Here is a 23,768-nt window from a genome sequence, read left to right as displayed (position 1 = left end):
TCATGTTCCACCAGCTTTTCAGTAACTTTTTTTTCTTTCGAGTGAGCATTTTGCCTCTCTTTCCGTATATCTGTCGTTATTCCACTTAAAAGCTCACTATTTCCTACTCTTTGCTTGGCCATTTGCGAAATTCTTCTTCGACACTTGTGACTATATTTGTTATTTGTTCAGCGCTCAAATTTTGACTGGCCATTTTGCATTCCTTGTTCTCTTTTCCAATTACAGATCCAATTTTCAATATGATGTGTTTATGGTCACTTTATATGATGCGCCATACCCTTCCTCGCCAATGGCCATTTCTCTCAGCTTATTGTGAACTCCTTCTGGTATCAGACAGTATTCAATGGCCGATTGTTGGTTTCCCCCTTCCCACGCGGTCTGCTTATCACACTCAGACCCTGTATTTACCATAACGAGATTATGTTGCTCACAAAGATCTAGCATTTACTTCCCGTTGTTACATGCAGGGCAACACCGACAGCAAGAATTCACCTGCAGTGTTCATATAATTGTTATCACAATAAAGAGCGAATTCATTGTCCTTTCTAATACATGTTCAGAAAGCTGAAAGTATGGAACATTTCTTTATAGAGTGTCGTAGGTTTGACGTGCACAATGAACGACTTCTATAAGGACCCTTTCGGCAACTTGGATTGCTCAGTACGCTTACTATCTGTTGGGGCATCGGCACTAGCACAGCGCAACAGGAGCTTATGTGATGCCATATTAAATTTTGTAAATGAAACTAGTCTGCCATCTTAGTTTTAGCGTCTACTGTCCTCAATATAAACACAAAATTCTTAACTTCACATTTTAAAATATTAGAGCGTAAAAAATTGATATTGAGGATGAGTATTTTTTAATATAATTTTTAGTTGCAAAATTCAATTTCACTATTATTTCTTTTTACCTACGGCTCCCGATTCATGGCCGATCCCCCGTAGTGGTTTCAGCCACATGCGTAGGCACCATACCAAACCGTGTTCTTCTATCTGGTTCTCAACCATTTGTGCCACGATTTAGAACCATCTTGTCTCGTGTTTTTATAGGACACCTGCAGAGCGAAAATGGTTAACGCATAATCGCGTCGGCTTTCCAACATAGATTTCGAAAACGACGAAGCGGTGCGATCTCGCGTGCGAACAGCACGTTCAAGTTGGAGCGATAGCATTCTATTTGCACGGTGTTTCTTTGAGCTTCTCGAACGAGCATTCTGCAGCCAGGACCAACCAAGCCAAGGACACCCGCAAGCGGTCAGCCACAACGCCGACCACTGCTGCGCAGTTAGTGATGAGTCGCTGCATCGCGATAGAGAGCTCCCAAAACGCGTGCCTCGGCAGCCGCGGCATGGCGCCGGTTCCGCCCGCACAGTCTCGAGCCTCCGCCGTCTACTCGGACGCGGCGGATCCTCCGGCTAATTCCGTCTCTTCCACGGTGGGAACCACGGCGGTGCCTTCCTTGACCACTCTTGCTGCGACCGTGGTGCTTCCGATGGAAGACCTGGTCACCACCGAGTCGTCCGGGAAGGAGCACTTCGGCTCAGACTCGTCTGCCCGGATGGGCGAGGCTTTCCACGACCCCTGCACGGTGTACGAGATCGAGCAGCCGCGTCCAATGTCGCTCGACTCGGTCAGCCTGAGCAGCGACGGCGCACCCACGTGCCGCATATGCTTCTTCGGAGCCGGGAGAGAGCCGCTGCTCGAGCCGTGCCATTGCCGTGGTGAGTGAGCCTCTCCCTCTCCCCCTCACCGCATCGACGTTTATTTGCAGGAAGTCCCGGGCAGGATTACTTGAGTAAGGTTCAGTGTGTGTGGAACTGGCATTTCTTTCTGCAGAATTCACCACCGTATTGCGACTGAATGGTGACGTTCAGAACACCTGGGCACCTGCCCTGCCGACGACGCGATGTCGGTAGCTTCATGGATGTTGTCTAATTAGGGTTCGAGGCTATCTTCGTCAGAAAGCACAGCCTGTAGCTGCGCAGTGAACCTTTGTTCCAAACCCACTGCATTGGCTTAGTGGCTGTTGCTTTGCGCTGCTGAGCACCAGGTCACGGGTTCGATTCCTTGCGCAGCGGCTGCACTTCGATAGGCGCGAAACGCGAACACCCTCGTGTACTGTGCGTTGGGTGCACATAAAAGAACCCCAGGTAGTCGAAATTAATCCGGAGTCACTCACTACAGTGCGGCTCATACTCAATCGCTGCATCGGCACGTAAAGCACCACAATTTATTCCATTTTTGTCAGAGGGTCAACCTGCGCAGTTGGAAGGGCGCGCAGGGCGAGTTATATTATTAGAATCTTTATCCTCACCCTCACTTCTCTCGCTCTGCTAACCGATTTGTCCCTTAAAGGGAAACCAAAAAGAAAAATTATTTGAGCTGCAATAAGAATTGTCCACGAAACACTAACGTTGATTTAAGTGCAAGTGAATAGCACGAACAAAAGAGCGAGCGAGCGAACGAATAAGCAAGCGAGAGATAAAGCGAATGTTATCCCTGCCCAGTCTGACCACCGACCAACCACAAAAGCGGCCGACAGAGCAAAGGAAAACAACTGACTTCAATAAATTGCCCTTCTACAGTAAAAAAAAAAAGATCAATACTTACTACGGGAGGAGGCCTGGTAGTACAGTGTAGTGGATCGAGTCACCACCTTGCTCTTCCCGCGCCAGCTCACCGCGTTGTCTGGTGCTTTGTCAGCATCTATCGGTGAAGATGGGATAAAACCTATTATAAAACAGCTAGATGCTGAACTTGCAATGTTTCGAGAAATGCTGTGAAAAAGAGCAGCCCAGATATGGAAAAAGATAGTTTTAACTCCATGACATCAACGTAATAATAATAATAATAATAATAATAATAATAATAATAATAATAATAATAGAGGAACGGCCAATGGATTTCATATTATCTTGTAAGTTATCAACGCAATGAAGCGAAATAAACACATTAAAGGGACCCTGAAACGATTTTGGCGATTTTCTACAAACGTACTGAGTCGTTAGAGTAGGTTCTTCTGATCATTAATTGATGCATCTAAGTGCTCTGCGTAAAGCGTGTAATTTATTATAAGGTTTTAAAAATACCCATCGCTGCCGATCGCAGCGCACTGCTCGGCGGAATTATAAGCCACCCCTACCCATATGATGCAAATAACCCATATTACGTCACATGGGCGAGCTATCTGATTGGCTGACCAGGGCGCGTGGTCGATAATTTTTCCAACTTTATGGTGAACAAATGATGCTCGTAATAGTTGGAATGTTAGTTACTTTGTTTTTGTAAAAAGAAAATAACTTAAAGAGAATACACAAGAATAGTTTTTTAGTACACTTCAGCACTTCCGGCACACAGCAAGTGTCGTCTGCTTGTGTTACAACGTACTCCATTTTGACGAGAGCTCCGCGGTCAGAGTCGGTCTCAGTCTTTTCGCGAGCACTATGATTCGACTTTGTTGCCTTGTGGACTGCAAACCTAGCGACCTGCAAACCGCGAGTCCAGTATTAGGGCAAACGCAAGCGCAAGGGGACAGGGTCTGGCCGCTTGACTGTGCCGGGATGAGCCACGAGGTGAGCAGAAGGGCAAATGTGAACGGTCTGCACGGTGCAGCCACCTGGTGGCACAGAGCTCAACCATACACAGTAGCAGCAACGAAGTGTATTCTTTGCTGCTGGTGTGTGTTTTTCGCAGGAGTGTAATCAACACGTTGATTTTTAAATGTTTAAAATGCTTTACACTTGGTTAGAGCAATATTAGCGCTTTGTTTGACTGGTTAAGCGCTGCGCCAGCAAGTGTCTGGACCGTGCAGACCGATCAGGCTGCTCACGTACGTCTACGCTAAAGTTCCTTCATCAGCTTGAGTTTATGCCTCCAGTCATTTGCCGAAATGACCAGCTTGCCTGTTTTTAGCGGAGTACCGGACACGTTCGGCGCTACGACAGAATGCTCGCAACGCACGCTGCTTCGATAGCTCTCGGTCGACGGCCAAGCGGCTAGCGGAGAGGTCTCGCGCGGGAGGGGGCGTGCCCCTAAACAACCGGAAGTGAGCGATGTGACGTCGCATCGTGACGCTGAACCAGTGAAGGCGGAGCTTAGCGCCGCTCGCTCGGCGAGCGAGTTGAGGAGGAAAAGCATAGCTAGGGAGGAGGGTAACTTCTAATCGCTTGCAGCTCCATTAATACGTAACGCTTCACTTAAATTGTGGTGCGAATGTTCTACTTAAGCTGTACCTTACGCGCCTACAAAATTTGTCCGAACCGTTTCAGGGGCCCTTTAATGTTCTGAGAAAAATACTTAACCAGTGTATTCTCATTTACTGTTTCTTTTTTAAAAGAAAACACGATGTATCTGAAACACTAAACCTTTATTTTTCAGAATTAGGTCGGTTAGTCAGTTACATACCACAATGAAACAAATGGAACACTATGTGTGCATGAAGCCATACAGTGGTTCTTAAGCCTGTTAGAACGAGTAACCTACTGTTTCCCAGCCGTAACACTCTGCGCTGAATTAACAACGTGGACGGAACGGTTTCACAGCGGCGAATACGGGCACATGAATTTTCTATCGCACTTTCTCGTGCGCCGAGCCTGACAACATACAGGCCCAGCGGCCAGAAGAGCGAGCGCAGCCCTAACGCCAAGGACGCGAGACCAAGTGACCGATTCTTCCAGGAGAGCGGACTGTCTCGAGCTGCTTTATTCGGTCTCTCTTATACCGCACACAATATGTCATGTGCAGATCGGCCACTGAGAAGTGGCGTGCCGCAGAGTAATTGGATACAATCAATGACATAATACACCCGCAATTAGACATGTAGGAGAGCAATAAAGTAGGAGGAAGCATTGCATCGCGTAAGAAGCCTTGCCAAGCGAACACTTCTTGAAGCCCATTCCTTGAAGCCATTCCTAAATCACACGCAGCTTTACAGAGGGGAATGGGGTACATAACAAACTGAAACAAAATATCAAATGTAATAACGTCTACAATACACATGAGGAGGCAATGGTAGGCTAACACAATAGAAAGCGGGAATAAAGGTAGTATGCGAAGAACAGCGCATGAAATAAAAAGTACTGCACGCATCATCAAATAAATAATTGTGTATGGTTGCACAAAATAGGTCTTGGTCTGAAATGGAAATGATATTGGAAGGTATGTATTTCTAGTCATTGGACGTGCGTGGGACGATAGAATAAAAGAAAGTGTTAGTGCCGCAAATAGTAACGTGCACCTTGTGGTGATGATCTAAGCGGACTGAACGACAAGATGGGGTCGTAACGTACTGAGCTTTCAAAGCTGGGTGACGGTATATCTTATGTAAAAGCGTAAGACGTCAGGCTTCGCGGCGAGAAACAAGTGACTGCATGGCAAGGATGCGTTAATTCTACGTGATACTGCTAGTGCGATTGTAGTTAGATAATATAAAGCGTGATGCGTCATTCTGTATCATTTCAAGAAAATTGTTAAATCCGTGCCTGGTGGTGGTCTCGTGCTGATGATGACCTCTCGGTGAGCGCATATTTCCCCCCTCATCTCTTAAGAGGTTCAATACTTACAGGCATTTGTCTCGCAAACCATATTTATTTCAAGGGAATTTTCCATGTCTCAATAATTTCTCTCGTCGTATTCGAGTGCTGATTGCCGTGTTGTAGTTTGTTACCGAAGCTTTCCCCTCAAGTCTAAATATTTTAAGGCAGTTTGTCGTGTGCGTATCATGGCCACGCACGCTTATGTCGCCTTAAACTGGCTCTTTAACTACTACACGCAGAGACAAAGCAACAGCGCGCGCATTAGATCCCATAGATGAGATGAATATTTACAATTATTATTAGGGCTTTAATTATATTCGAATGCTGATTGCTGTGCTATCGTTTCTTAACGAAGATTTCCCTCAAGTCCAACTATTTTGAGGCAGTTTTTCGTGTGCGTATCATAGCCACGCACGCTTATATCGCCTTCCGTTTCTCTACCACGGGTGCGCTTTAAAACCACGGCGCTGCAATTTTGCTTTCCTTTCCTTGATTCTTAGAGACAAAGCAACAACGCGCGCATGCGATCCCATAGATGAGATGAATATATATATATATATATATATATATATATATATATATATATATATATATATATATATATATATATATATATGTATATATATAGAAAATTATCAGTCATAGCTCTCGTAGTATAGCCCTCTGGGCCGTTTCCTTTCTTTTTTTTGTTCTTTCGAAAGTAGTCCTATTAGGGTTATTATAATTACACGAAGGTATTTCGCCCTCGTCAACAGCAGTCCTTGAGATAGCTATTCTGGTGGCTAGCTCCCCACGCTATGCGTGCCGCCCTCGCACCTTTTAAAGCTTTTCCTAGACGCTAGAGCTATACTATTGTGCCCGCGCAACCTTGAGCGATCGGAAAGCGCGTTTCCTCCTCTTGGCCGGCGGAGAGGGGACGCTTCGTTCCGGCCGCGAAGTTCCCCCACATCTCAGTAAGGTGCCTGGTGGTGGTCTCGTGCTGACGATGACCTCTCGGTGAGCGCATATTTCCCCCCTCATCTCTTAAGAGGTTCAATACTTGCAGTCATTTGTCTCGCAAACCATATTTATTTCAAGGGAATTTTCCATGTCTCAATAATTTCTCTCGTCGTATTCGAGTGCTGATTGCCGTGTTGTAGTTTGTTACCGAAGCTTTCCCCTCAAGTCTAAATATTTTAAGGCAGTTTGTCGTGTGCGTATCATGGCCACGCACGCTTATATCGCCTTAAACTGACTCTTTTAACTACTACACGCAGAGACAAAGCAACAGCGCGCGCATTAGATCCCATAGATGAGATGAATATTTACAATTATTATTAGGGCTATAATTATATTCGAATGCTGATTGCTGTGCTATCGTTTGTCCCAAGTAGAGCATACATAATCAAGTTTTAGGCGCACTAGCGTTTTACACATTATTAGTTTCTCGCTTACAGGAGCCCGGCTAAAGGTTCATATACGGGTATCCTAGCATGTGGTTAGCAATGGTAATAAAGTGTTTGTTATGTTTCCAGCTTATATCGATAAGATGTTTTATGAATTTTCAAGTATTTATAGGATTTAACAGATTCTGGACTAGCGATATTTAGGTTATATATGGCAGGAGGTCCGTTAGTACGTGAAATGCGTAAAACTTTGCATTTGTTAATGTTTAGTTCCACATGCCAAGTTCTGCACCAACGAGCAATATAACAGATATCAGGTTGCAGAAGAATAACGTCTAGGTCACTTAAAATTTCGCGGTAAACGTCATAGTCAATTTGCAAGGAGGTAAGTTGAAGACCATACACAATCTGATAAGTAATTAATATAGATGAGGAAAAGTAGAGGACCTAATACAGGGCCTCGGGGCACGCCGGAGGTAGCAGGAGACGATGGTGATGTAGAATTATTGGCAACAACATACTGTGAGTGATTAGGTAAAAAGAACTAAGTCCAAGTAAGAATTCTGCTGTCAGTATTAAGGCTCCTAAGCTTGGGAGGTATTAGGTGGCGGTTAACCTTGTCGAAAGCCCTCGAAAAGTAAAAAAAAAGATATATACAATATATATATATATATATATATATATATATATATATATATATATATATATATATATATATATTGTATATATCTTTTTTTTACTTTTTGAGGGCTTTCGACAAGGTTAACCGACAATATATATATATATATATATATATATATATATATATATATATATATATATATATTGTCACAAGCTGTCATGAACCACGCCTGCCGCGCAAACAACCAGATGAAAGAAGGAAGAGAACGACGTGAGCCAAGCTGCCGCGAGACCGTTCTTCAACAACCGCGCCTATCAACCAGATTCATCTGGTTGATTGATGATGTTGATTGCCGGACGGGAGAACTCAGTGTCGACACCAGTGTTTCACCTGTGCTCTTTGAAGGTGAAGCTTGCCCGGAGAGTGTGCTGTGCGTGTCTGAGGATACAGTTCTGCCCGCCTTATCCGCGATGCGTGTTGCCGTCGCCTGTTCATCTCCGACTCCTATCTCGTTCGATGCTGCAGTGGAACCTGTACATCGGAACTGCCTCAAGAAAAACGTATTAGTTCCGCACTGCGTGGTCTCAGTGACCAATGGATGCGCGGGGCTGTGGGCGCTCAACTGTTCCACTGAAGCGGCAGTGCTACCTCAAGGCCTAAAGATTGCCACGTTTCCGACAGACTCTCCCGTATCGGTGGCAGTACTTGCGGAACTCCCCGATGAAGGAGCAACCAGTGTCTCGAGCTCCGGGAGCTCGAAGATACTTTCCATGATTGATAAGTCACTCAGCGATAATGAGCGTCAAGTTTTGATGGCCCTGCTTACGAAACATACCTCGGTATTCGACTTTGCGCAGCACAATGGACCGCCATCAATTCCTGCGTCCAGAACTCGTCACCGCATCAACACAGGAGCCGCCCAGCCAATCCGACAAAAACCCTATCGTGTATCCCCATCAGAACGCAAGATAATCAGTGATCAGGTCCAAGAAATGCTATGCAAAGGCGTCATTCGAGAATCATCTAGTCCTTGGGCAGCCCCCGTAATATTGGTGAAGAAGAAAGACGGTACGTGGCGGTTCTGTGTTGATTACCGTCGCCTAAACGCCGTTACTAAGAAAGATGTATATCCGCTCCCCCGAATTGACGACGCCATCGACTGTCTCTTTGCGGCATCTTACTTTTCCTCAATCGATTTACGGTCAGGTTACTGGCAAATTCCTATACACAAGGACGACAGAGAAAAGACAGCATTTGTAACACCCGACGGACTATTCGAGTTTAACGTGATGCCTTTCGGGTTGTGTAACGCGCCCGCAACGTTCGAAAGGTTCATGGACACGATATTACGCGGCTTAAAATGGGAAGTTTGCATGTGCTACTTAGACGATGTTGTGATCTTCGGGCGAACGTTTAGTGAGCACAACAAACGTTTGGATTTGGTCTTGAACTGCTTGGAGAAAGCGGGTCTTGTGCTCAATTAAAAAAAATGCCGTTTTGGGGAACGGCAAACTCTTGTGCTAGGCCATCTGGTCGCTAAAGAAGGCATCCGACCAGATCCGCAAAAGACTGCGGCCGTAGAAGCATTTAGAGTACCCAACTCTGTCAAGCAGTTAAGAAGTTTCTTGGGCTTGTGCTCCTATTTTCGCCGCTTCATTCCCCGGTTTCCTGACATAGCTCATCCCCTTACACGCCTTCTCCAAAAAGGTGTTCCCTTTGAATGGACTGCAGATTGCGACTCATCATTTCGCCAGCTCAAGTTCCTGTTGACATCCCAACCAATTCTTCGCCACTTTGATCCTTCATCACCAACTGAGATTCACACCGATGCCAGTGGCGTAGGCATCGGTGCTGTGCTAGTTCAGCGTGTTGGCGACCGAGAGCACGTGATCTCTTACGCTAGCCGGTCCTTGAGCCGCTCCGAGCGCAACTACACAGTCACCGAACAAGAGTGTCTGGCGGTCATCTTCGCCGTGCAACGGTTCCGTTCGTATCTCTATGGGCACCCCTTCACTGTCGTAACAGATCATCATTCGCTATGCTGGCTTGTGAATCTGCGGGATCCCTCAGGACGACTAGCGCGCTGGGCCCTCCGTCTACAGGAATACGATTTCGTTATTTGCTACAAAAGTGGTCGGCGGCATGCTGACGCTGATTGTCTCTCTCGGATGCCACTTGAAACAACTGAATGTGATGCGGACAATTTTGATGAGTACATCGCTTTTGTGTCCCCGGAATTTCCGGATATGGGTACCGTCATATCCGAGCAGCACAAGGACGAGAGCTTACAACCGCTCTTCGCGGCAGCACAGGAGTCACCTGCGGGCAGTCGCTTTCGCCTACGGGATGGTGGCGCGCTGTATAAGAAGAGCTACTCGACCACCGGTGCACGCTACCTTTTAGTTGTCCCCACGAACCTTCGCCACCAAGTATTACACGCCATGCACGATGACCCAACTTCCGGTCATCTTGGTTCCACACGGACACTCTACCGGGCTCAAGAACGTTTTTACTGGCCTAAGATGCGGAAAGATATCGAACGGTACGTCGCCAGCTGCTCTAAATGCCAGCGCTACAAGCATCCGCCACACGCGCCACATGGCCTGCTTCAACCAGTTCCCCCTTCTAGCGTCCCCTTTGAGCAAGTTGGTATAGATCTTCTGGGCCCTTTCCCGCGATCCTCCAAGGGTAATCGTTGGGTTATCGTTTGCGTAGATCACCTTACCCGCTATTGTGAGACCGCCGCATTGCCATCGGCCACAGCTACAGAAGTTTCTATCTTCTTGCTGGCTAACATTATACTCCGACATGGACCTCCTCGCATAGTAATCAGCGATCGTGGGCGACTGTTTACCGCGGACGTGGTTGAAGAAACCCTCCGTCTGTGTTCATGTAGCTTCCGCCATTCTACGCCCTACCATCCACAAACTAATGGTCTGGTCGAGCGCACAAACAGAACGCTTGCCAACATGCTGTCCATGTACGTCGATTCAGCACACAAGAATTGGGACAGTATCTTGCCTTTCATTACCTATGCCTTCAATACCGCGAGACACGAGACCACTGGTTACTCACCATTTTTCCTTCTGTATGCTCGTCCGCCGCGCTACACCCTCGACACAATATTTCCCTACTTCGCTCATGACAACGAATCAATTGATGAGCTCCTATGTCGAGCAGAAGAAGCGCGACGCCTCGCTAGGCTACGCACCATAGCATCGCAGGACCGGTCCAAGATACGCTATGACGGGCGTCACCGCCCGTTTACTTCGATCCTGGTGACCTTGTGTGGCTCTGGACGCCGTTGCGGAAGCGTGGCTTGTGCCAGAAGTTTCTCGCCCACTACGTCGGCCCTTACGTTATTCTGGAGCGCCTCAGCGATGTAAACTACCGCATTGCGCGTCTCACGAGCAGTGGACGACTTTCGGCCAAGGCTGAAGTGACACACGTCGCGCGTCTGAGGCGTTACAATCCGCGAGATGACTGACTCGCCCGGCGGGCTTCGTCTGCCAGCGGGGAAATGTCACAAGCTGTCATGAACCACGCCTGCCGCGCAAACAACCAGATGAAAGAAGGAAGAGAACGACGTGAGCCAAGCTGCCGCGAGACCGTTCTTCAACAACCGCGCCTATCAACCAGATTCATCTGGTTCTGCATCAAAACACCTCGTGTGTAACATTATATATATATATATATATATATATATATATAATATATATATATATATATATATATATATATATATATATATATATATATATATATATATATATATAGAATGGCGTGTAAGGAATGTGAACATTCGAGCAACTGCGTTTCACATAAGAACGATTTCCTTAATTCATGCTGTGGCTAGCTAAAGGAGGAGTGCAATTCTAAGAAGGTAACTAGGATTGATAAGATGATATGCTCCAGAATCTGATATGGTATATAAGTGGGAGAAATAGGTTGGTAATCAATGACAAATTGTTTGCTTCCTGATTTATATAATGGAACACGAGGCTCCATGCACGTTGTACTGCACTTTGATCCAAAGATTGTTGAAATATCTTATAAAAGAAAAGAAATAAGCACAGTTTTGTTTTCTTAAGAAATCTAATTATTATTATCAACACCACAAGCAGATGACATTCGGGGTGCTTCCACCAATTTAGAATGCCAGGAGCTTCGATCTGTATTGGAGACATAGGTAAATAATCGCGCATTCACAAAGAAGCCGACGTGCTAGTTGACAAAACCAAAAAATTGCGGACTAAATTTTCATTGAAAAGTGTTTCGCACTTCCCCACAGACACCCGCCGTGGTTGCTCAGTGGCTATGGTGTTGGGCTGCTGAGCACGAGGTAGCGGGATCGAATCCCGGCCACGGCGGCCGCATTTCGATGGGGGCGAAATGCGAAAACACCCGTGTGCTTAGATTTAGGTGCACGTTAAAGAACCCCAGGTGGTCAAAATTTCCGGAGTCCTCCACTACGGCGTGCCTCATAATCAGAAAGTGGTTTTGGCACGTAAAACCCCAATTATTATTATTCCCCACAGATACAGGAAGGTCATCAGTCTCAACAAGTAGAATTTCACTGTGGGTAGTTTCGTTAGTAGCCCTTCAGGGCTGCTGAAAAAAAAAATTTGGGCCACCCCCACTTCGCCTGTCACGCGCCGTCGCGAAAACAGTGAAAACGCCCCATTTGACATGACATGTGCGCACTGATTATGCACGAGTAGACCGACCGAAATAAATATAATTATTTCTGATTCGACGCATTTTTAACCATTAGCCCTCTGCTATTGCTCAAAAGCTTTTGGACCGCGCCTACTTCGCCTACCGGTCACGCGACGTCACGAAACCGCAAAAGCTCACTGCGTCAAAGTGACGTGTACGCGTGAAAGGTGCAATAATATGCCGAGCAAGACTAAATTTTCCTCTGAATAGCCGCAGATTGCCCCGTTCCGAAAGAAATAGAAGAGCTGCAGATGAGCATGGATTTATTTGAGCGTAATAACCTTTTTTCTTGCATGGCAGTGTAACGTTATAGAGCCCTTTCAGCACGTACAAGAGATCGCTCTGGCAACTCTTCTTTGCTGAGCTTTCGCTTTAGCGGCATTTTTTTCTGCTTCCGTTGCATGCCGCTGCGATGTTTGGCGAGCCACAGCAAGCTAATAACGAGAAGCGGACCAATCGCAGATGCCGGCACCAGCCTCCTTATCCGGTTATCTACTATCACTGTCCTGGCTCTGCTACATCGGTACCCTCTCCGCGTGAGCGTGAAACTCGCCCATTGTCAGCCAATTAGATAACAAAAACCTCTCGATGTAGGCAATGATATTCGTTTCAAAAGCAACCAAAGTGACCTTCTATAAACAAGGTGCGCGTTTGCTTGGCCTTTTCAAACAAGGCTGTTGGTTGCCGCCAGATGCTTGGCGTCAGTGGTTCCATAAATTTGACTTCTGGAATAGAAGCAGATTGGAATTATTTTACGTTATAGCACCAATTTGTATGCCATGGCGATCACCCTGTGTCTTCGATCACGACACGGACTCGCGCATATTTGGTGTGCCCTGATCCCCCACCTAATTTTCATTGCGTGTAGAAGAATCCATGTAAATGCACGCCCTACGCCAGGAGGCCATGGCCAATATATATTGGTGAGCGTTCTCAATTCATCGAAATTAAATAATGTATAAATATTAGATTAACACGAGTTCGAAGAATTCAGTACTCATACCTTGGCACGGTTGGAAGGTATTTATTATTAATAAAAAAAACTGCGCGAGATTTTCTGACTACTTCCCTGAGGGTAACGACTACCAGCATCCACTGCAGCAAAGCTGGAGTAATGTTACCAAAGCTGGGCCTATCTTGGTGACCGCACTTCCTCAGTAGACTACGTAGCCATTTCTTCTCGTCATGCTTTATTTTTCGTGGTATAAGCAGCATAGGACGGTTAAGAGAGTCCGGTGCAAGTCAGAAACTGGTGACAACCGGTCGCTTGAAATATGTAGCGAGTACCTCGCAGATGTCACTTCCGGCTTCTACAATGCCGGTGGAAAAGGGTAAGTTTACGAAGCTATGCTATTTGGCGACATCTTTTGTGACAGTCAGTGGGTTGTGGGAGTGCCACGTAAGTAATGCTGCGACGGGGGCTAGTTGCTCAAACATAATTGCCAGACGCGCTACTTAAGGCGTCACAAAGGACTTGTTAGGTACGACAAGAAACAGACAAGGTGCCGCGAAAATGTTGACGCTTAGTCAGGTTGTTCAACCAAATTTGAACAGCATCTTCTTTGAGAGAGGTCTGAGTTCATTCACAAAACTAAAAGTCTCGAAACTACTTGCTCAACTTCTCGAGCAGTGTATCTTGCTTTCATTCACCAAACATGGAGTACCTTGCTTAAGCTGCGTTTCATTTTACACAGGTTTTCAGGTCAAACACCGCACTACGCTCCACGTGAGTCAGCATTCCGCTAAATCTAGACTGGCACGAGGAATGGATTACACGAAATGCAAAGATCCGCACGCAGGCTTTCCGGCGTATCTAACTTGCCCTAACCAACATGACCACGTTTTCGCTAGTGTAGGCAGTATAGGCCTGTCAGAGTGGAGGAATGCGTTGTGAAAACTCGGAAGCGTTGTTGAGGTGGCACGAATGACGTCACTAGTCTGCATGTTGACGACGTAATTATAACCCGAGGTCCGCAGTCTTTCTTACGTGAGACGAGGCGCGTGGAGTAGATCACTTACCGGTTTCGCTCATCGGTCATCGCCGATTGACTCGGTGGACGAGAGTGAAATGGTTATGTGCCACAATATCAGGCGGCACACAAAGGCACCGGAGCGGAGGCGATCTACTGGCTGAACGCTTTGCCCGAGTTCAGTCACCACGTTTGTCCCCGCACTTCTGCTATTCAGCGCGTTGCCTGAATGTAAAACTTCTTCGGGTTCGAGTCACCGGAACACTCGTTTACCGAGGTCAATCAATAATGAATCGAAAAGTCATGTGCATCTGGCTTACGATATATTCGCAGTCACTTTAACCGGGCGTTGCTCTGACTTCAAATAGTTTATTGGAGCAGGATAGGACTACCTAGCTTGGATATCAAACTTTTGCTATACATTTGAGTTCAAGAAGCTAAGGAGTCACATGCAGCATGTAGAAACTGCCACAGTGATAGCTGAACGGGCATATATACAAGGTTTTTCACGTAACTTCAACCAATAATTAATGAAAAAGAGGCTAACCGCAGCTGGATGACACAAACGACGTGTGGCTTGTCATCTTGGGGCGCTCCTGAAAACATTTTCGATATTGCGCTTATAGGCAATTTAGTGACATGAATAATTGAATTTTTTTTATATTTGCTTTAGGGCCAAGTGTGTTTTGTCACGTTGTAGTGGGGGGTGGGGAGGTTCAGAAACGGCCGATCCAATTGTTTATGGCAACATACATGCTATGTGGTGATGTTTTTGGGCGTGTAAAGAAATCCTGGGAAATATGAAATAAAGCCAGGTGACTGCACTCATGCGCTATCGTATCGCAGTGCTGTCAGCCATGGTTCAAGCATATCGCTTATGAGGTAGGACGGCGCTTCCTTTCCGTGTGCCACCGTCAAAAGATGTTCACGTACTGTGAAGCCGATGCCTACAGCCGCTGCCACGCGCTTCGCCACGATGCGCGGGCACGGTTCTTTCAACCGTAGCACGCTTGATAAGGTGGCAATACGATAGTGCATGAGCGTAGTCGCGTGGGTTTATTCCATATTTGGCAGACATTTCTTAAACTCTGCAAAAGATCACACAGCATGTACGCTGCCAAAGAAAAGTGGATCGGTTGTTTCTGAATCCCCTCGACAACGTAACGAAACGCATTTGGCCCTGAAGTGAATATGGACAATTTTACATAATTTATCATTGTTATTTAACCAATAAGACGGAATATAAAGATAAATCATATATAAGGAGCGCCACATGTCCACAAATGTCGTTGGTTTCTTTCGGTTGCGCTTAACCGCTTCCCTAAATTCCTTGGTCGAAGTTACGTGAAACACCCTTACACTTAAATTGGCGTTACGCAGATCCACTTTCATGAGCTGCTTCGCTCGCATGCCGCCTGCTCGTGTGTGAAAACATGAGACAGAGTTTACAGCGCTCGCAGCTCGCAGCTTTGAAAGGTTTGAGTGCACAAGAACAATAGCTTAAGCCGCCATATGGAGCTGTAGCGTTTCGGGAAGGCATCGCAAATTTTGACGGAAAACCTCTCCTCAGCATTTTTTTGTCTTTGCGACGCAAGTGCAGTCGGGAGCGGAGCAGGTGATTTTTGGCCAGAGGTTCCTCTGTATAGGATGTCTAATAGCGCACTTTTTTTGTTCTGAGAGAATGCATCGGAGGCCTCACGCGTCAGGAAGTGATGTGGGCAGCCTCACGTTTTACTTATTGCAAAGTGTTCTCTGCTGTGCCAGCGCACTGCGCCGTCTGTAGCCAGTTCCATAGTAGCGGCGTTGTCAAAGATATCCGTGCGTTCTGGCACGCTATGAAAAAAAGCACGTAAATGGGCTGCTTATCGCAAGGCAAAAGTGAGTATCTAGCACCCGAGCGTAATGGGAGAGAGGTAGCGCATCCAAGCTCATTTAGCGTACCCAAAAATAGCTGCACAGAACCTACGCAAACAAGCACGTTTCGCGTTCATCTGCACCTCTTTCTTGTGTCAAGTTTTGCACGTCCAGTCGGTAGCGTCCACAAACCTTCAGACCCCTAATTAGCACCGCGTAATATCTGCCGAATATTGCAGGTTTGCGTGCTGGATGGAATTCTTCACAAAATACGAAGGCAAAAAAAGATGGAGAGGTCTATATTCCTATCGGCGCTCTTGCGATATTGGCAAGAACGTGCAATAGCTATTTCTGTATAAATAAATAAAAATGCAGCTATATAGCAAAACTAGCGAATCTGTTTGCGTTGCTTCTTTGTAGGAACAATCGGATTCGTCCACAGGGAGTGCCTTGAGTTGTGGATTCGGCGCACGGTGAACCCCCAGTGCCACGTCTGCCACTTCCAGTATACTGTCAAAAAGGAAGTAAAGGTAAGCTTACAGATAACTTCTGTCTATAGTCACCATGGATTCGATTGTACAATTCGTCATCGCGATCTTGATCTCGAAGGTGCTGTCCAACACAGCGTAAGTCTTGCGTTGACGGCGTTCACGTTGGCAATATTTCGCAGCAGTAGATGCGAGAACAGCTTCTTTTTAAGCGCCAACGGTGACTGAGTACATACCACACTTGCAATATATCTTATCCCTATTTACGTGCTGTCCCAAATTCTAAATGCTTGACAGAACTTCACTACGTCACCTCCCCGCCGTAACAAAAGTAAGGAGCCAAGTATGTTTTACTGGCGGTGCACACAAACGTGGCTGTTTCCAATGAAATGTTCATAAGGGACGCACACAAGTGCCGTACCATAGTACCACAAATTATTCTACTCACTCACGTTCGTACATGCCTGTTACACCTCCTTAACATGCGAGCCGAGTTCCTGTGGCATTGTTTCAAACATTTTTACATTGTTCTCATCATACTCCTGTCATCTGCACTGCTCATTAAAAACCATTCGCAATCTTGCCTACGAAAGCTTTCTCGCATGCAGTACTCTCCTTGCCCTCTTCCGTGCAACCTTTCCTCTTTAAGATATAGAAAGACTACAGTCATGAAAATGGATTATTTAAACCCGCCATTCCGGAGACAGCTCCGCTCCTTTTTCAATTGTTACCCATGGCTGCGGTGGCGGAGATGAGTTTTTAGATTGCTCCCATAATAGGAGGGAGGGTATAGAGGGAAGCTTACCATCGCTGTGTATGGTAACCTTTTTTAGCGTAACCTTTCCGAGGGCCAGTCAAGGTCAATGATCAATGTTTAATAAATCTACTTTTTGGTTAGAGTTGTTCATATATTCCCAACTGTCCCAATCAGGCGGGTAATCATGCCGAAATATTTAGTTTCCAGCCTTTCCTCTGTTTTCTCCTGCAGCCGGCATGGCGCTTGCTGTCGGACGCTGAAGCCCGCCGCCCAGTGCTCGGTTACCTGGTACTGGGAACTCTCTTCGTGATCAGCACTGCCTTCGTTTTTTCTCTGGCCTGGTTGTACGCGGTGCGCCTTCCTGCCCGGGTAGGAAATAACATGGCCGCCGTGGTCGTAGTGCTGCTTTCAGTGCTGCACTTCCTGTGGCTCTATTTTCCCTTCGTCAGCTTCGTGTGAGTAAGAATAATCGAGTGAATGCAGCAGGTGCGAAGAGCTGCGTGGTAGTTCGTGCTGTGCTTTTAATGCGGATCATTCTTCTCCGCTAGTGCAGCCACTTCTTTTGCGATTGAGGGGCGAGTGTTTAAGTGGGCAGGTGCCGGTGATTGCGAAGTATAAAAGATAACGTACCGCAGGGACGACTGGGTATGTGTATTGTGTATGTGTGCTAAGACCACTTGGTTTTACTTCGCTTCCCATCTGATATCTTGCCTTTGGAAGCGTTCTCTCTTACTTATTATAAATATATTAACCTCTTACATTATCATCACTACGTAACCATTTTCAACGGAACAGTTACATTTTATTGCGATGGCAGTTATTTGGAGCCTTCAAGCGCATTTCTGCCATCACCGTCTGCATCGCCGTGAGGTTTCGTACGACTGAAAGCGTGTTAGGGTGAGCCGGCGAACGCGGTTCCATCTCGCGTGCGCGAGCCAGGAACGCCGCCCGCATGCATGCCCTCTCCTGTGGCTTGCGAGGCGGGGGGTCAGGCAAGGGAGGAGGGACGTTCTTCTCTGGCGGTTGCTAGGGTGCCTTGATGTCCTCCTCACCCGCCACTACAGTGTAATAAAATAGGGTACACTGTACTAGTACACTGTATCTAGTACACTGTACCGCCACTCCGTACAGACTGGAGACAACCGCGGCGTCTACTTGGCCACGCGAATCGCGGACGGCGTAAAAGACATCGTTGGCGGACGCCGTGTAGGGACGCGATGCCGGCGCTCATGTGCGGCGTGGCCAAAGTGCGGGCTCACGCGAGCTTCATCTTCAAAGCGATCTGCCATGTTTTCACAGTGCGCATAATGTCGGTAGGTTTGTATGCGCTGTGCTTTCGACGTTTCGTTCGCATTGAAGCGACAAATGCACGGAGGTCAATTGGTCCGCGGCTGCCTGCCGCGATTCCTATCTCCAGCGTTTTCACAGACAGCTTCCGCTGTCGTCGAGCGAGATGTGTTCATGTTTTACCGGTGCGCGTGTGACAGCGTGCTGGTTAATTTACTTATAACATGTTGACGAGGCTAGTTAGTTTGAATGCATGATAGAATGTGTAAGCGCGACAGAACAAGGACGTTGGAAGAAGCAGACACACAAAGACAGCGCTGTCTCTGTGTGTCTATTTCTACGTCCTCGTCGACTCACGCTTACACATTATATCATTGTGAATTTAGTTCGTAAGCGAATGTTCACAAGTTTATGCGGCCGATAAAACTACTATCCTTACTTCGTACAGCTGTCTGCTAATTTCCTATCACAAACGGTGCTTCGCATATCGGGCAGAAGTTCGAATTTTTTCCTGCAACCGTTGTCTTCAAATCGCGAATGTTCCACATTGCGCGAGCGCTACATTTAAATTGGCCAAACTGAGTTTTTTACTCTATTTGCGCGTGCATGCATGACGTCAGAACCAATAGCTGTGTACAAGTGGTTCTAGATTCACACTAGGCTTATGTTTTCCAAACTATCATTTCTTTTTACTTTTCTTCCACTGGAATAAAAGTGTATACGGCTACCATTTTGTGAAGAAATTTTGATATTTTTACACAAGTTTACCACTAGTTCACGAGGAGAGATCTTTTAGTGTTTAAAAACCAACGGCATCAAAATGTCGAACCGCGTAACAACCTAGCATAACGTATTGCTGTAATACATAACGTATGTAGGGCAGTCTGTGGAAAAAGTTGCAATTGAAATATGAATTGATACTTCACAATGCAATGGCAAATGGGAACGGTTATTACACATAAACTGAAGAAACTCCTCCATTAGAGGTTGCCGGAAGTGACGCATGACCCAGAACGTTGATAACCAGCGCGGCTCCTCCGCATGACATCCGAAATCGGCCGACGCATGCGGCTGCCTGCTACGCATTGAAAAATCTCACAGGTGACTTATTGGGAATGACTTCATATCCGCGGACCACAAGGCGCACTCCTCTGCTAAGGTGACCTTTAAGCGCTGCTAATAAGAAAATTGGACAATTGTCAGCTCTACAATTTTGCTATAAGGTTTCTTCTACAGTATATAAGATTCACTTATAACTACATTTACCCAAAGTGAAGTTTCTTTATGATTGGCGGCGAAGAAAGGCCTGAACTATTTAACGCGTTCAGCAAGACACCCGAAACGTCGACGCACCCGAAAAAGGAAGCTGACTACTTCCTGGAACGCAGACAGTCTGAAGTCACTAGACTGCGGGAATTCACTTGCTCTGCCGCAGTCACTAACGTCGCACGCAGTGTTCTCCCGGATTCGGCCAGGTTGATTGCTTAGCACTCTCATAAAATTATACTTACGAAACAGCTAGTAATAAAATTATGGCATGAGCCACTGAAGAAGATTATGAAAGTCAGCGCTAGCTCTCTTGCGTAACCCGCAGCATATCCCCATGTCGCCCGTGAATCACGAAACCTTGCGGCCACATCAGCGGACACAAAAATGGCAATCTCTCTGCCACCCACTATGCCGAATGATACTATGACACACTATACATTTTCTTTATCGTGGCTCACAAGTACAAACTCCGTAGCAACCCCCACCATCCCTAGTATCCTGGGCGCAACTACGTTGCGATGGATATCCATCAAGCGGCCGTGCTTGACGTGGAGGTGGCTGCTGCCGATGGGCTGTTTTCAGCTAGCGCGTACGCCAGCCAAGAACGTGCCTTGGTCTTTCCTCCTCCTTCCCACCTGCGCCTTCCTCTTCCGCTCTTCCCGTTCTTATTATGCGAGATCAGCTGACGAACATTGAAAGTATGCAAAGCAGAAATAGAAAGTGATTGCTTCAATACGTGAGAAGAAAGGGGGTTAACCGAGAACCCGATTTTTATTAGTCATATCATGAGAAGCCAACACTCAAACCAAGAAAAACATAGGGAAATTACTCGTAATTTCCCCTATGCACAAGTAACTTCCCCTATGTTTTCCTTGGTGTCAGTGTTGGCTTCTCATGATATGCTTCAATACATGTATCTTTAGCTTATCTTGGGCCTTATTACTTTGTTAATAGGTCGGTGCTAGCCGGGACATCTAAAAGCTAGTTTGTGCACTTTAATTACTAGCCAGAAAGGCTTTTGTCTCCGCCATAGGCAACAAGCGCCTCCTCCACACACTTCCACACGAGGGCTGTATGCAGCCACGGAAAAAACCCATCAAACTAGGGGTTCAGCCAACGCCACCTAGGTAGGAGGCCTGTGCGCTCTGCCTTTTGAGATAATACTACTTGGTCCAAAATTTCCATTGCCAAACTCAAAAGCGGCCACGACGAAATCACCGTGGCTTATTCGGTAATATATCTATAAGATTATGTTGCAATTGACCAAGGTAGCATGACGTCATGGATCAAAGTGAACCGGCCTTGCGCAATCTAGGAGGCGTTGGTTGAGCTCGGTGATCCCGTTGCGATCTCACACAAGTGCTTCTAATTACGAACCACAGCGTGTTTTTTTTCTTCAATTCATCGAACAGGTGGGCCACAGTAAATTTCTCCCCCCTCCCCCTTTTGTCTTTTGATCACGCGAAGCAGTGTACTTTCAACTAATTCTGTGTTCCGATTACTACTTGCGCCCGTTACCAACAATATACCAAGTTTTATGATATTGTAAAAGTGGTTTAGGAAACAGCAATTGAAAACTCTTGCATCCTGCCATCGCGGTATTAATAAATTATTAGAATTATGCGTACCTACCGGCCTTTCATGCAAATTATACCCTCTTCTGTGTTGCTGGCGAATAGATAGAATCATTGTGTCATGTGTGTAGTATATATACAATAGAATTCAGTTTTGGCGCCCTGCTTCTCAGAGGTTTACTGCTGTGCCGGTATGTCTGGAGTATTTTCCGAACGATTATAATATAACTACAGGCTATAGCAAGTGTCTATTATTGGTTTTCTTAATTGGTTTTCTTAAGACAACGACCGCATTGTTTTGGATACTCTCTCAACTGCATGTTTTCTTATGGACAACACACGCGCACAATAATAAGCGACATACATATCGAAAGCCAGTAGTTTTTTGTTTGCAAATTCCCGCGACCCGCCATGGTTGCTCAGCGGCTATCGTGTTGCTCTGCTAAGCACGAGGTCGCGGGATTGAATCACGGCCACGGCGGCCGCATTTCCATGGGTGCGAAATGCGAAAACTGCCGTGGACACGGATTTCGGCGCACGTTAGAGAACACCAGGCGGTCCAAATTTTCGCTGTCCCCCATTATGGCACGCCTCATACTCGGATCGTGGTTTTTGCATGTAAAAGCCCATAACAGAGAAATTACCGTGGACCATTGCAGGTACTCTGTCAGAGCGTACAAGAAATGGCGACGGAGCAGCGCCTCCTTGAAGCTCGTGCTGGGAGCCGGCGAAAACAGGAGGCGACTCTGGTCATTCTTCGGCTCCCAACGGGCCGGCAAGGGAACCCAAGAACCCGAGATCTCCTCTGGCAGCGCTCAATGAAGACGCCAGTGGAAGCACTCGGACGCGGAATTGCGCCAGCCAATGCGAGCAATGTGGTTCTACTAAAGTAGTTTTTTGGGCAAGAAATTAAAAGAGGACCTGCAAACCCATTCGTGCTTCCATTCACGTTCATGGGCAGACCGATATCTGTGTCCTGGGGCGGCTTGCGCACGTTACTCAACCACATGCAAAATCGGCGAACAAGACACTTCAGGGTAATCATTCCTGGTCATGCAAGACGTCGGAACTAAGTCTACCAACCTCAGGTGTCAAACATTTGCTCCTATTGGTTCCAGCAGGCATGTATGTAATAAGAGCAAGAGCTGTGAAAAGTGGATGAAAGAAATTGAGATAGATTCCCTCTAGTTTTTCTCTTCTAATCTTGTTTTCTGGTATTGACGATGTGTTTGATAGAGTGTTGGGGAGAATAAGGTCAGGGTGCTAATAACGACTATCGACTTACTTGCAGAATTTTATCTAGATAGGCAATAAATTCCACCTGTTACCTCTCGACATTTCCATGTAGACCACATGCTTTTAGAACAAGTTCCAAGTGTTGAGTCAGTCAGCGTCTAAAACTAAATCAAGCCCAAGTCAAAAAGGGTTTGTGAAAATTTTATTTCACCACGCAGACGTACATTCTCCCAGTACTTTAGTCGAAACTTGAAAGGCAACAAGTAAATTTGAAGCCGCATGCTGCCACGGCACTGTACAAGCGGCTTTAGTAGCGCCACATGATCAAAAACCAAACACCACCTTCGTTCCTTTCGCGTTGTCATTTATCACTGTGCTTTAAGTACCATCGCCTGTTGTCCAGTGCAGAGCAGCAGGCTACGCGGAGACCACTAAATTTTGCCTGTAAGCAAAATCTTGACTTCCAGCTTTCATTGTGGACTGTGCTTTCCTATTGATTCGTAGTTTTGTGCCAACAAATGACGAAGAGCAAAAAGAGTGAAATGTGTGCAAAAGGATCGTTTGAAAATACTTTACGTCGATTGGAAAGTAAAGACATTGAAACAGTCAATGGAAAGTTAAATGATAGGTGTTATTAAGGACAGAGGCAACAGGAATGTGAATAAGAGATCACAGGAGGGCGGATGAATTCTAGTTTAGATTAAAGGAATGACGTGGAGTCAAGTGGTGGGGCTCGTGGTGATAATCTACAATAAGCAGACAAAAACTTATCTGAAGAATAAGATACTCCTTAATGCGAATTGTGAGTTCAGCTGTTTAGGTGTTTTGAATTCGTGATTTAGTGTGGCAAAGAATGTGGTTCTGCACGACAGGGTCGCCTTGGCGGCGGCGATGAGCCTCTGCTCGGGCAGCTCGTTTAGGAGCTGAGGCCGACGAAGCACTTCCACCGGTTGCGTCGCTCATTGTTGAGAAAGTATTGGCTGACACTATTTTGTATTATGATAATATTGTCACGTGGCACTTACAGTGAAGAAAGACACAGTTTCGAAGAGCAGAACCCGATTGTGAGTTACA

General features: G+C 46.3%; 1 protein-coding gene across 1 annotated transcript; it reads left to right on the top strand.

Annotated features, from left to right (window-relative positions):
- The first annotated feature begins 1,135 nt into the window (after nt 1–1,135).
- On the top strand, nt 1,136–22,390 carry LOC135915934 (E3 ubiquitin-protein ligase MARCHF3-like). The gene is made up of 4 exons (XM_065449122.1): nt 1,136–1,720; nt 16,504–16,613; nt 17,560–17,783; nt 22,118–22,390. Exons 1-4 carry the CDS (start codon nt 1,291–1,293, stop codon nt 22,278–22,280), a joined length of 927 nt encoding a protein of 308 aa, XP_065305194.1. The 5' UTR covers nt 1,136–1,290; the 3' UTR covers nt 22,281–22,390.
- The last annotated feature ends 1,378 nt before the right edge of the window (nt 22,391–23,768 follow it).

This window comes from Dermacentor albipictus, chromosome 2 (assembly GCF_038994185.2).
Source record: "Dermacentor albipictus isolate Rhodes 1998 colony chromosome 2, USDA_Dalb.pri_finalv2, whole genome shotgun sequence".
In the NCBI taxonomy this organism is placed as follows: Eukaryota; Metazoa; Arthropoda; class Arachnida; order Ixodida; family Ixodidae; genus Dermacentor; species Dermacentor albipictus.
This window is presented reverse-complemented; position numbering and strand designations above follow the sequence as displayed.